The sequence below is a fragment of the Stegostoma tigrinum genome, chromosome 3 (genome assembly GCF_030684315.1).
Source record: "Stegostoma tigrinum isolate sSteTig4 chromosome 3, sSteTig4.hap1, whole genome shotgun sequence".
Taxonomy (NCBI): Eukaryota; Metazoa; Chordata; class Chondrichthyes; order Orectolobiformes; family Stegostomatidae; genus Stegostoma; species Stegostoma tigrinum.
In genome coordinates, this window is record NC_081356.1 from 100,194,094 (window position 1) to 100,208,759 (window position 14,666).

Sequence of the window (14,666 nt, forward strand, 5' to 3'; positions counted from 1 at the left end):
AAGTAGAGGACAGAGTTTGAAATGAATGAGCTTAGAGATGACAAATGATCAAGATTTTGTGTCATGTGGATGCAGGAAGAAAGAAAAACCAGACGTCCATGTATAACTTGGAAATTGATAAGTTTGGACAATACAGGGAAGGAACAAACATTCCCATTGGATAATTGCTCAAGGGCTAGGAGACACGGACTTAATGTTTTAGGTGAGAGTTGCAGGGGTAAATGGGAGGATATTTTTCTTACTCAGCATGTAGCAATGACCTGGAACTCTCCCACTGCAAGGAGGTGGAAGTGGAAACCATCAAGGACATCACAAGGAAGTTAGATGGGCCGTTGAAGGCAGGTGGGATTAGCTTAGTTTGGGATTATGGTCGACATGAACTGGTTGAACCAAAGGGTCTGGTTCCATGCAGTCTGACTCTATGATTTTATAACTCCATAACTGATTGGACCACTGTGTAGAGCAGATACGAATTTGGTGGGCCAAGTCATCTCCTTCATGTTGGAAATGACTGTATAATTGCATATGATTCTGTGGCACCTCCAGAAAAATAATGGTGGAAATCTGAAACTTTTTCCTGTGCTGCTATTCCTCCACTTGTCCCCAGAAACCTGGACAAAGTCAGTTGAAACATTTATTGAAACTGTAAGACTTTGTTAGGCAAGAGTATGAGGGAGACAGAATCAAGATGGTCAGAAATCCAATGAATACAAAGCTCCCTTGAGTAAAGGACCCATCTGAGAATTAGGTTCTTTCACATCAAGTCCATGGCCTGCTGAAGAGAAAGGATTTGCATTCGGCTAATGTTCAGGATCATCATCCTGTAATCCATGCTTGTTATTCAGATAAGACCCCAACAATTTTGCTGAGCTACATTATTCAGAGATTAATTAATTGTTGGATGGCTCTTATATGAGCAGAACCAACTTTTGAAAACTTGCTGCTCATCGCATGGAGTAGCCACTTATTATCAGAAGCTAAGCTGGCTCTTTTCATTCCTCGGTAGTGTAAGGTTCTGCAAAACAAATATAACTTAATTTAATAAATATTGTATATATTCTTTGTTTTGAGTTATTCCTCTTAGAGGGTATAGTATTTGTCAACTTGGAGGGATCTATCTTATGATGGAAAGTGACTTTAGAAGAGATGAAGGGTCTAGGCCCGAAACGTCAGCTTTTGTGCTCCTGAGATGCTGCTTGGCCTGCTGTGTTCATCCAGCCTCACATTTTATTATCTTAGAAGAGACTCTGTTTACATTCAGAGAAGACTCTTGAAAAGTTCAAGTATACAAGTATAATTTAAGATCATCGAGCATATCAACATTCATTGGTGTGTTCATGAGGCTATTTGGGCAAGGCACTGTACTGCTATCTGTACTCAGGAATCAACTCTCAGCACAGATTTTGGAAGAACATAACATTAAACACACATTATGGTGGCATCGTGGCTCAGTGGTTAGCACTGCAGCCTCAGAGCACTAGGGACCCAGGTTCAATTCCAGCCTCAGGCGACTGTCTGTGTGGAGTTTGCACATTCTCCCTGTGTCTGCGTCGGTTTCCTCCAAGTGCTCCGGTTTCATCCCACAGTCCAAAGATGTGCAGGCTAGGTGGATTGGCCATGTTCAATTGCCCGTAGTGCTCAGGGGTGTGTGGGTTATAGGGGAATGGGTCTGGGTGGGATGCTCCAAGGGCCAGTGTGGGCTTTTTGGGCCGAAGGGCCTGTTTCCACACTGTAGGAAATCTAATCTAAACAAAAATGGACTTATTGACTGATCTGTGACAATATTGATTTAGGATATGTGTTTTTGACACTTGTGCTCAATCATCCATGCTTTGCCCCCAGACTTCTGAAGAACAATCAAACTCCCAGTGTTCAAGAAGTGGAGGATGTCTTTGATGGCAATGTCTGCAGATGTACAGGTTTGTAGATTCTTCAATAAACAATAAATTGGCACAATGTTCATGGGATCTTGCACAGATACAGAGACTTAATAGAAGTTGATTAATTTTTACGATGTATTTTATCATTTAGTTCAATACTTTAGAGACTGTGTAACACAAGGGGTCCTTGTCCATAATTGTAATCTCTGGGGTGTTGCATCGAGCCTGTGTGCGTTATTGCCCTTATACCACAATTGGATGCTACTATGACTAAATGTTCTCACCAAGAACTCTCCAGACTCTCCAAATATTTAGTTTTATATTTTTGTAAGTTTATTGATGCCGTCAATTCTTCTTACTTAATTTTTCCTTCAAGTCACTGAATGTAACCATGCAGGTCTGGCAAGATCTGAAGAAGGCAAATGCTGTGTTGGCCTCGATGGTGAAGCTTTTGACCGCAGGAGCAGGGCTGTCTTGCTTCAATTGTACGTGACCCTGGTGAGACCACACCTGCAATATTGTGTGCAGTTTTGGTCATCTTATCTGAGGAAGGGCGTTTTGGAAATAATTCCATGAAGGCTGGAACCCCATCACCAAGACATCCTTTATGTACGCATGCACTCTACATGACACTGACACAGTAGCACAATGCTGTTCCTAGAGCCATCAGAACCCTTTAAACTCCCATTTAAATCTGGCAGCCAATACTCCTTGGTTGGATCAGGTTAACAGCCCCAGCCAGGGAATTCATAGTCTATGAGATCCACCTGATTGGCCTTGTTCCAATCACTAAAGTTTTGGCTGTAGAGGGAATGCAATAAAGGTTTACAGATTGATTCCTGGGGTGGCAGTACTGGTGAATGAAGAGATTGGATTGCTTAAGACTATGTGAGGTTAGAAGAATGAGACAGGGACCTCATGGAAATCTACAAACCTCTAACAGGTCTAGACAGGGTAAACATAGGAAGCATGTTCCCACCAGCAGGGGTGTCCAGGAGAAGGATTCATCAACAAACGATGTTGGGTTGGCCATTTAGGACTGAGATGAGAAGGGATTCCTTCACCCAGAAAGTGATGAACCTGTAGAATTCTCTGCCACAGAAAGTCGTTGTGGGCTAAAAGGATCAAAGGAAATGAGGAGGGAACGGAAACTGGGCCTTGGATTGGATGATCAGCCAGAATCATATTGAACAGGGGAGCAAGCTTGAAGGGCCAAATGGCCCACTTCTGCTCCTACTTTCAACGTTTCTCTGTTTATCCTCATGTCACAGCTGCTTCTTTTGCCAATCACCTTAAACCAACGCCACTTGGTTCTCAACCTTTTCTGCCCATAGGAAGAGTTTCCCCTCTCATAGTATTGGAAACCTTTCCTTGGACTCAAAACAATTTCAGGTAAGGAAGACCATTCAGGCTATTGCAGTCCACCATCCAAATAGACCCTAAAATTGTGGCAATGAATAGTTTCTTAAATTGGTCGCCAGAAGGAAAATAGAAAGGTGTAGGTACAAATGCAGTGCTGTGTTTTGAATTAGTATTTTAATTTTGATTTGTGGATATATTTCTCATTAATTACTACGTTGGGACAAAATCAACATGAAGGAAATGCCCTACCCGTTCAGTTTGTTAACTTACTATTGCTCATCTGATGAACCTAGGTTATCGGCCTATTTTAGATGCGATGAAGAGTTTTGCAAAAGATTCAGATCCAAGTCTGCAAGGATCCCTCATTGATATCGAGGTAAAGCTGGAACTGTTGTAATTCATTATTCAGTTCGTTTAGATGCTGACAGTGATATTAAATCTTGGATGTGAGGTAAATATAAGGTTTTAACTTATTGAAATATCATTTAAAAGAAATAATTCTTAGTATGTTTGCACCAAGGGCTAAGTCACCATTTATTTTTCACTGCAGAAGCCTATGAGAAGGAGTCTCCTTGAACTGTTATAGTTTTCACCACAGTGATGGGCAGAATCTCCTCAGCCCTGTAGAAGGTGAGGAAGGAGGCAGGTAGATTGACAGATTTAGTGCCCAATATCCGAAGCCTTTTCTCATTTGTGCAAATAAATTCTGGATAGGAGGGCCCATGATCAATCATCTAGGTCTGCATCCACCTCGGATCTTTGAGAGGACAATTAATGACCATGTAAAGGCCTCTTCATACTTGACCTACCATTCTCTCAGCTTCTTGCAGTAAAACTCATAGACAGTCTACCTGAAAAGTAACTAGTTCACCTTGCTTGTCATTTGAAGAATGGCTGACCTCCAAATGCAAAAATTTCAGCAAGGTGCTGGCAGATTGATTTTGTCACTCGACTAGCAATTCGGAGCCAAATGCTAGTGCTTTGTGGACATGGGTTTGAATCCCAATGTGGCAGCTAATGAAATTTTATTTCAATGAGTGAATCTGAAATTAAAATAGCAAGTTCATTGGTGATCGCAAAACCATTGTCAACTGTTGTAAAGAGCCATTTATTTCAGTAGTGTCTCTGGGGGAGGGAAAATTGTTACCTGGTCTGGCTTATGTGTGTACCAGAGCCACAACAATATGCTCAACATTTAAATACCCTCTGAAATGGCCTTGCAAAACACTCAGTCGTATCTAACTTGTTACAAGTCAGCGTAAAAGGAATGAAATTAGATGGCCAGGCACCAGAAACACATATGGAACACACAGTCCCACAGATTCTGTAAAGTCATCTTTAATAACTTTGGAAGCTTGTGCCAGCATCTGCACCACCTCCTCCAGGGCCCAGCCCACAAAGCATCTCTAGTTTGCCTTGTTTAGGAACCATTCATGGCAGTTTTTGACTGACCATGCTTGCGTGGGTTCACTACAGACTTTCAAAGAAAGCATGGGTGTAAGAGATGTCAGTCTTTTGCCAGAAATCTGTTGAATATTGAGTTTTCTAAGAAGAACAAGGTGTACGATAGGACTGAATTTAGAGACACCATACAAGCATGGTAGTTAATGAAATGAATTTGATTAGATACAACGAGAAAGCTCACTAGTGGCAAGGAACACTCCAAAAATCTTGATGCAACTGGGACTTAGCCAAAACAGTGTAAGATTCAGCACTGAGCACTCTGAAGCTTAAAAAAGTTTCAAAGCTGAAGAGGAGTAAGGCCATGAAGGAATTTGAGCATATGTACAATAATTTTTTTTTAAATTGAAGGCATTGATGGACAAGGAACAAAGAGAAGACTAGCAATTACATCACACTTTTAAAAGCCTGAGGAAAATTCTAAAACACTTCACATGAAATACATTATTATAAATATAGTACCTTTTATGTGGATATATTCCACCTGGAATAGTCGCAAAAACAATAGTAAAAGTTCAGTGACATTATAATAACTAATAGTAATATTGGCTCAATGAATAATATAAGATAAGAGAATAAAGACATTGCTGGAAAATAAAAACCAAATGAACTGCAGATGTTGTAAATCAGAGACAAAATAGAAATTTGTTAGCAATGTCAATATTAGAAATTCCTGGAAAACCTCGCCAGGTCCCATTCTGAGGAAGTGTCACTCGACCCAAAACATTAACTCTGATTTCTCTCCACAGATCCTGCCAGACCTGTGGGGCTTTTCCAGCAATTTCTATTTTTGACATTGCTAGAAAGTCCTCTTCTTCAAATGATACCATGAGCTGTTTACATAGCAACAGGAGAGTGTGCAGGGAAAATGAATTGTGGCAATTTCAATGGCATGATCTGCATTTTGTTGAACTTGCCTTGCAGCCTTTAAAGCCTGGAGGTATTATACAGCATATTGGCTTGAAAACATGTAATGGGGAAACATAGTTCTAATTTGTGTTCATCTGTAGGATTTGAAGATATGTCCAATGACAAATCAGCCTTGTGATCAAAAGTTTACCACTGGCCCAGTAGAGGGCGGCAACACCTTGCTATATGCAAAATTTGGAATGAAATGGTACCAACCCAGAACCCTGGAACAGCTGTATGATATACTGGAGGAGAATCCTAAAGAACTTGCCAAGCTTATCAATGGAGACACTTCTAAAGGTACAGAAATAATAGAAATTGTGCTGTTTCAGAGTGTACTTTTCTAAGAAACACTTCCTAAGTCAATGGCACATATGAAAAATATATTGCACATGTAATATTAGCTGCTTCTTTACCAACGCAATAAACAATTTCACCAAATGGTAAATATATTCTCTGCTGGTTAAGAAAAGGCCATTGTGCTCAGCAAGTCTATTCAGACCCAAGTGCAGTTTTTGCTATCAAAGTCTTTACCCAACTTACTTCACATCTTCAGAGGTGTTTTATCGTATAACACTACCTTCTCCCTGATTCTCTGAGATGTCTCCTGATGCTTCAGGCGATCAATCTGGCGCAAAATACCAGGTAGATTAATCTCTGGTTCAATTTTATTATCCGGATGTATGGGAGGGAATGCTGATGGATAGGAGGGAGTCTGACTCTTAGCCTGTAATTAATTTACGGAAGTAGGGAACTACCACTCATGTTGTAAAAGCATGCAAAATTCATTGGAAAGTATATCACTCTTTTCTATCATTGTGGTCATTATAACTCCATCGGTTACATTTTGTGGGTGAAATAGATCTGAGTATGTAGGACACAGAACATAAAAGAGAGCAGCACTGGAATAGGTCATTTGGCCCATCATGTCTGCACTGACCACAATACCATTCTAAACAAATGCCATCTGTCTGCATATGGTCCATGTCCCTCTATTTCCTGCACGTTCACATATTTGTCTAAATGCCTGTCAAATGTTGCTATTATATCTGCGTCTACCACCTTTCCGGGCCAGGTGTACCATCGTTTGTGTACAATACTTGGCCTCGCACATTTTCTTTGAACTTTTCCACTCTCACCTTAAACCATGGGTAGCACAGCTGCTCGGTGGTTAGTAAAGTTGCCTCATAGCACCAGGCACCCAGGTTCGATTCCAGCCTTGGGTGACTGTCAGTGAGGAGTTTGCACATTCAACATGTCTGCAGGTGTCCACCAGATGCTCCAGTTTCCTCCCACATCCAATTAAATTGCCCTATTGTGTCCAGGGATGTGCAGGCTTGGTGGGCTAGTCATGGTAAATGTGGGATTACAGTGATAAGGTAGGATGGTCTTTGGTGGGTTGATGAAGAATTGATGGGCCGAATAGCCTCTTTCCACACTGTAGGAATTTTTTGTCCCTGGTGCTTTACATTTCAGCCTGAGGAAGAGGACTCCAATTGTCCATGCCTCTCATAATTTAACACATTTCTATCAGGTTGTCCTTCAGGCTGCGACACTCGAGTGAAAACAATTCAAGTTTGTCCAACCTCTCCTTATAGCTAATAGACTCTAATCCAGACAACATCCTGGTAAACCTCTTTCGCACCCTCTCCAAATTTTCCGTATTCTTCCTATTGTGCGGTGACCAGAACTGCACACAGTACTCTAAACGTGGCCTAACTAAAAGTTTATATAGCTATATCAGAACTTACAACTTTTATACTCAAAGCTCTGACCAAGGAAGGCAAACAAGCCATACACCTTTTTTTACCACCTTACCCACTATGTTGCCACTTTCAGGGAGCTTTGGGCTTGCACTCCAAGATCAATGTATATCACTACTCCTAAGGGTCCTTCCATTTACTGTATATTTTCCTCTTGTGTTTGACCTCCTAAAATACATCACCTCATACTCGTCCAAATTGAACTCCATGTGCTGTTTCTGTGCCAATTTTCCAACAGATCATTATCCTTCTGTAACCTTTGATAATCTTCCTGACTATCCACATTTCCACCAATTTTCATGTCATCTGCAAACTTTTTAATCAGACCACAGACATTTTCATCCAAATCATTTATAAGAATGTTACAAGCAGCAGAGGTCCTACCAGTGGTCACAGATCTTGAGCCAGAAAAACAATGCTCCACAACTACCCTCTATCTTCTATGATAAAACCAATTTTATATCCAACTCACTGTGGATCCCATGTAGTTATGTCTTCATCTTGTAGCAACTGCCTTTAACAATAATTTGGCTATACAATAAAGTGATTTTGGGAATACAAAGGAGTGTGGAGACTATGTCACTAGATTGATTGATATAGGGACAGAAGAACTAGGAGCACGAGCGGGGAATTCAGCCCCTTCAGCCTACTTCACCATTTAATACAATCAAGGCTGATCTCATCTCGGCCTCAATGCCACTTTTCTGCCCACTTTATATATACTTTCAACCCCTTCCTATTTGAAAACATGTCTAACCCCCTCCTTTGTACTTAGTGTCCCTGCATCCACCGCACTCTGGGTTAGGGAATTCCACAAATTCTCCTCATCTCAGTTTTAATATTCTAACACTATGACCTATCATCCTAGATTGCCCCATGTGAGGAAGCATCCTTTCCATGTTTACTTTGTCAATCCCCTTTAGCATCTTATATATCCCAATTAAATCTAAACTCCAGAGGGTGCAGGCCTAAACTGCTCACTCTCTCCATATAGAGGAAACTTCTCATCTCTGGAATATAAACTGGTTATGTGAGACACAAGTATAAACATGAGAGTTGATTGTACTGAACTGCAAATATTAACAATAAAGATTGTGCATAGCCCAAACAATATTGTCAGGTATCAAATTTTAGAGCCAATAATAAAGGTTTGTTAAATTTGACAACTGTGGAAATTCGGCAGACAAAACCAAAAATAAATCAACAAATGTGTGTTCTGCAGTTCATTCCTAAATAAGTAGCTAGTAACTGATGTAACAGTGACTAATAAAATAAATATTTCCTGGATCAGTCTTTTAACTATGGAATTGTTGGTTTGTGTCTGTCTAAGTTAAATTTAAGGTCAAATATTTTTGGGACCAAAATTCTGATGTCAGTGCCAAGATGCATCTTCAGTGATCTTCACTGTTGACTCTGCCAAAGTGTCAGACATAAGGGAGAAAGCATTTTTTTCACTGGTAGGGTTCTGTGGGATGAGAGGAAGTGTGGCTTTTGGCTCACAAGACTAGAGAGTACACAAGAAGCTGAAAACATTGTCACCCCGTCCCTCTGACTGTGTCCACTCTGACAATGAGCTGCCTCAAATAGGACTGCATGGAAGTGAGTAGCAAAGGCTCTAATTGACTGAATTAGCAGCTTTGTCAGTGAACTCCCATTCTCTCCAAGGCAGAAAGTGCCGAAAGAGCCAAAGATTTTTGGTCTTCCTGTGTTTTGAAGTAATAATAATTATTTTCATTCTCAAAGTCCAAATCATTTCAAGTAATTAAGAAAATGTCTAATCTGATTCATAATTTTCTTACAGGTGTCTACAAGGGAGTATATTTTGATGTCAATATTGATGTGAAAGGAATCCCTGAGCTTTACGAGGTCACTATGGGACCTGATGGCTTAAAGGTGTTTTCCAACGTTACCCTGACTTCACTCATTGACTACCTGAAACTGTATTCTGACCAATCACCATCTTACAACGCTTTAGCTGAACACTTGCTCAAGATTGCAAATAAATCTGTGCAAAATGTAAGTTTAAAACCCTGTTTTAGTTTTGTCAAACATTTCTTCAAACTTCAAGAAATATCCTTGTTTTATTAACTGTCACGAATAGAGGCTGAACCAAGCAGCCACAAACAATCCATTATTAGACAATTAGCTAACCTTTGACTCTACATTCAAGTAGGAAAAGGGGAGAGAAACTGCACCAACACACAATACCTTTCTAAACCAAAAACCTTCTGCCCCTATCGGAGTTGATTATCCCTCTGTTCCCTGCACATTCATGTATATGTCAAATTGCCTCTTAAATGTTGCTATTGTATCTGCCTCCACTACCTCCTTTGGCAGTGTATTCCGGGCAATTACTCACCTCTGTGTAAAACTCCTGCCTCTCACATTTCTTTTAAACTTAACTCTTTTAGTTAAACCTATGTCCCTGAGCCATTGACACTTAAATCATGCAAAAAACTCTGACTATCCATGGCTCTCATAATGTTGGAAACGTCTATGAGATCACCTCTCATCCTGCGATGTTTGAGTGAAAACAAACAAAGTCTGTCCAATCTCCCCTTATAGTTGATACAGTCCAAACCAGACAACATCTGGTAAACCTTTTCTGTACCATCTCCAAAACCTCTTTCTGGTAGTGTGGTGAGCAGAACTGTACACAATGTTCCAAATGTACCCTCACTAAGGTTCTATACAGCTGCAACATGACTTGCTAATTTTTATACTCTATGCCCTGAAAAATGATGGCAAGCATACCAATATGCCTTCCTAGCCACTTCATCCACGTGTGTTGCCACTTCCAGGGAGCTATGGACTAGAACACTAAGATCCCTCTGTACATCAATGTTGTTAAGGGCCTTGCCATTAACTATATATTTTCTCTTAACATTTCATCTCCCAGACTGCAACACCTCATACTTGCCCAGATTAAGCTCTATCTGCCATTTGTCCGCACATGTCTGCAACTAATTTGCATCCTTTGACAAACTTCTATACTATCCCCCAATCTTTGTGTCATCTGCAAAGTTACTAAGCCACCCATCTATGTTTTCATCCAAGTTATTTATATAAATCACAAGCAGCAGAGGTCCCCGTACAGATCCCTGCACAAAATCACTAATCATGGACCTCCAGCCAGCAAAACACCCTTCTACTATTACCCTTAGTCTTCTGTGGGCAAGCCAATGAATCCAAGTGACCATGCATCTTCATCTTCTAGATGAGCCTACCATGAGGAACGTCATCAAAAAATCCATGTAGACAACATTCACTACTCTATCCTCATCAATCATCTTCCCAAAAACAAAATCAATCAAATTAGTAAGGCACGACCTGCCTCGCATAAAGCCTTCTCTGTCTGTGTAGGCTTCAGTGATGGTGTGACCAGCTTGCTAATTGTTCTATCTGTGATGTTCTCAGCCTCATGGATGCTCCATAGTGAGAATATCCACAGCACTGGGCATTCCATGCAGCAAATCAGGAACTGAGCCAGACACACTTCCTGTATTCACAGTCACCATTGACTCTGGAAATGCCCCTGATTTCCTACATATTTCAGGAAAAGCATTCCACAGGGCCAAGTTCTCTTGCCTTATGAACCACATCAATGACAGGTAACAATCCAGAAATTCCTTACTCAACCTAACTCAGTGGCCACCAAACTCAGGTCTCTCACTTCTGCTTTCTATTCCTAGCAGACTACAACTGCAAAACCAAGTTTTTTTTAACTTCAAAAATATTCAAAAAGATAATGTTTCCATGTATTTGAGAAATTCAGAGGATCCAATAACTGAAATGGGCCCCAATTGTACTATGGTAGCAATTCGAACAGTGGTCTTTCTCCACTGTACCTTGGCAGCAACTGCCCCAAGCTTTAATGTGTCCCTCAGCATGTCACCCTGGACCTTGGAATGTGCTAGTCTGCAACACTCAGTAGAGGTCAGCTCTTTGCTCTAGAAGACCAACAAGTTTCAGGTAGACCAAAGAGCATCTTTCACCAAGATGATGGTCCTCCAGGTACAATTGGATCCGACTGCTCTACACCAATGCCATAAGTGCGATCTCAACCAGTGGGTGGGAATTAGAAAGCTAAAGACGAACCTTGACAAACCACTGCTTCTCTCTGCAGATTCCCATTGCAAAGGCATATTCCAGAAGGAAATTCGTGATAGTCTCTACCCTACACCTTCACCCCCTCAGCTGCTTTGAGGGCAGCATGCTATTGCGCAGAGACTGGGCATACATGAAGGATCTTCAGGGCAATGCCCTCATCACGACCAGCCAAGCTATGTCTTGGTATTTGTTGGACAGTTCTGGTGATGAGGCACTCTGACAAATAACTTTGACAGTCTGCTCAGGGAACAAAACCAATAGTATTCACCCTGTACTTTCCCTGCAGGGTATTGAAAGTGCTACGTGCTGACCACTGCCTGATGGTCTTGTGATCAAAGGTCAAATTTCTCCATGAAGGACAGGTGATACGGAACAGCCCAGCTATTTGGAGCATTCCGCAGCAACAAGCAACACTAGGTATAAGTAGAACCTCAGTGCATAGTGTCACTTGGTATTTGCATACAAAGGTCCTATGCACATCTTGATGCAGCCACACACAAAGGTGGCCATCAGGATAAGGGCAGAGTTGGGTATGTATCCCACCTACCAATCCAGAGCTTTATACATGGTATCCTTGAAGACATGGTCCATCTTTGACCTCCACATGAAGTGGAAGATTGCTCAGGTGACTGCAACAGTGTAGGTTCATGTTTTGGCTCTCAGAGATTTTTAAAAATTTCAAACATATATCTTATGCATTAAGATACATATATTTTCAGCATTCCCTTTCTTGGCTGAGTTCTCCCAGAATCTTCCTCAGTCGCTTCTCACTGGTGCCCTCTTTATAGCACTCAACCTCGTCTACTGTGTTCATTGCTCACAGCACAGCCACCTCTGCAATGGAGAGATGAAATGCAGTTTCCATGACCACTTTGCATAACATGTAAGTTCTGTTCACAAAACTGACCCCGAGCTTCCAGATGATTGCTGTTTCAACACACTACCTTGTTCCCATGCTAACATTTCTGTCTCAGTCCTGCTGCAATGTTCCAGCTTGAAGAACATCTTATTTTCTGCTTGAGGACTCTGCAGCCTCTAGAACTCAACATGGAGTCCAATAACTTCACAGCCAGATTCCATTCTTCCATGTTTTTTAAACCACTCTTGTTGAAAATTGGCTGAACTTTATTTATGAGTGATAGTGTACTAAAACTCCGTCTCAACTTCATAGTTAATAACCTATTGCTCAGTTCTGTTATGATGTGGATTACTTTTAGTGTAGTCACCCATTTTTTTTACCTATCCTAAGCCTATTATCGCATTAAATGGGTTGCTTTCAGTACAGCTAACCGATCTACCCCTACCCTTGATTCTTGTTAGCACTTCATCAGTTTGTCTTCTATCCTGGCCTGCTATCCATACAATTACTTGTCCATTTCATATCTCTCTATTTCTCTGGGCTCCACTCCCACCTATCCACCTTACCCCTTCCTCGAACGTCAACAGTTTTGATGAAAGGCTCTGCTTTCTTCCGATAGATATTGTCAGACTTGCTGAGTTTCATCAGCAATGTCTGTTCTTTTTTGTTTCACATGTCCTTTTGAAGTCTATTTGCTCAGGACACAGTGAACTTAAAACAATTACTGTCTCATTCAGAACAAGTGTTGCCAAAGCCAGAATTGTGAATGCTGACTTTTGTGTAACAACTTACAAAGAGATTGTGTAAAATGTCCTGAGGTGCTTTGCAGGAAATTTATCAAATAAAATTTGAACCATTTCAGTGAACTGCATCAGAAATGCTAATTCTTTATTTTCTATAATGAAGTCATCCTCAGTTAGCACATTACAAACTTTACGTTCACTAGATTTTCTTAATGTCAGTTAGTTAATGAAGTTTAATGATAATAAAATGTGAGGCTGGATGAACACAGCAGGCCAAGCAGCATCTCAGGAGCACAAAAGCTGACGTTTCGGGCCTAGACCCTTCATCAGAGAGGGGGATGGGGGGAGGGAACTGGAATAAATAGGGAGAGAGGGGGAGGCGGACCGAAGATGGAGAGTAAAGAAGATAGGTGGAGAGGGTGTAGGTGGGGAGGTAGGGAGGGGATAGGTCAGTCCAGGGAAGACGGACAGGTCAAGGAGGTGGGATGAGGTTAGTAGGTAGCTGGGGGTGCGGCTTGGGGTGGGAGGAAGGGATGGGTGAGAGGAAGAACCGGTTAGGGAGGCAGAGACAGGTTGGACTGGTTTTGGGATGCAGTGGGTAGAGGGGAAGAGCTGGGCTGGTTGTGTGGTGCAGTGGGGGGAGGGGATGAACTGGGCTGGTTGAGGGATGCAGTGGGGGAAGGGGAGATTTTGAAACTGGTGAAGTCCACATTGATACCATATGGCTGCAGGGTTCCCAGGCGGAATATGAGTTGCTGTTCCTGCAACCTTCGGGTGGCATCATTGTGGCAGTGCAGGAGGCCCATGATGGACATGTCATCAAGAGAATGGGAGGGGGAGTGGAAATGGTTTGCGACTGGGAGGTGCAGTTGTTTGTTGCGAACTGAGCGGAGGTGTTCTGCAAAGCGGTCCCCAAGCCTCCGCTTGGTTTCCCCAATGTAGAGAAAGCCGCACCGGGTACAGTGGATGCAGTATACCACATTGGCAGATGTGCAGGTGAACCTCTGCTTAATGTGGAATGTCATCTTGGGGCCTGGGATGGGGGTGAGGGAGGAGGTGTGGGGACAAGTGTAGCATTTCCTGCGGTTGCAGGGGAAGGTGCCGGGTGTGGTGGGGAGTGTGGAGCGAACAAGGGAGTCACGGAGAGAGTGGTCTCTCCGGAAAGCAGACAGGGGTGGGGATGGAAAAATGTCTTGGGTGGTGGGGTCGGATTGTAAATGGCGGAAGTGTCGGAGGATAATGCGTTGTATCCGGAGGTTGGTAGGGTGGTGTGTGAGAACGAGGGGGATCCTCTTGGGGCGGTTGTGGCGGGGGCGGGGTGTGAGGGATGTGTCGCGGGAAATGCGGGAGACACGGTCAAGGGCGTTCTCAATCACCGTGGGGGGGAAGTTGCGGTCCTTAAAGAACTTGGACATCTGGGATGTGCGGGAGTGGAATGTCTTATCGTGGGAGCAGATGCGGCGGAGGCGGAGGAATTGGGAATAGGGGATGGAATTTTTGCAGGAGGGTGGGTGGGAGGAGGTGTATTCTAGGTAGCTGTGGGAGTCGGTGGGCTTGTAATGGACATCAGTTACAAGCT

General features: G+C 42.3%; 1 protein-coding gene across 5 annotated transcripts in view; it reads left to right on the forward strand.

The window, feature by feature from the left end:
- The window catches only part of LOC125450669 (uncharacterized), a 137,554-nt gene that overhangs the window by 47,759 nt on the left and 75,129 nt on the right, over positions 1-14,666 (forward strand). For all 5 annotated transcript variants that reach the window (XM_048526711.2, XM_048526712.2, XM_048526710.2 and 2 more), the window contains exons 6-9: positions 1,843-1,919; positions 3,536-3,618; positions 5,714-5,912; positions 9,177-9,391. In XM_048526711.2, coding sequence (XP_048382668.1) covers positions 1,843-1,919; positions 3,536-3,618; positions 5,714-5,912; positions 9,177-9,391 — 574 coding nt within the window. The remainder of the gene's footprint in view (positions 1-1,842; positions 1,920-3,535; positions 3,619-5,713; positions 5,913-9,176; positions 9,392-14,666) is intronic.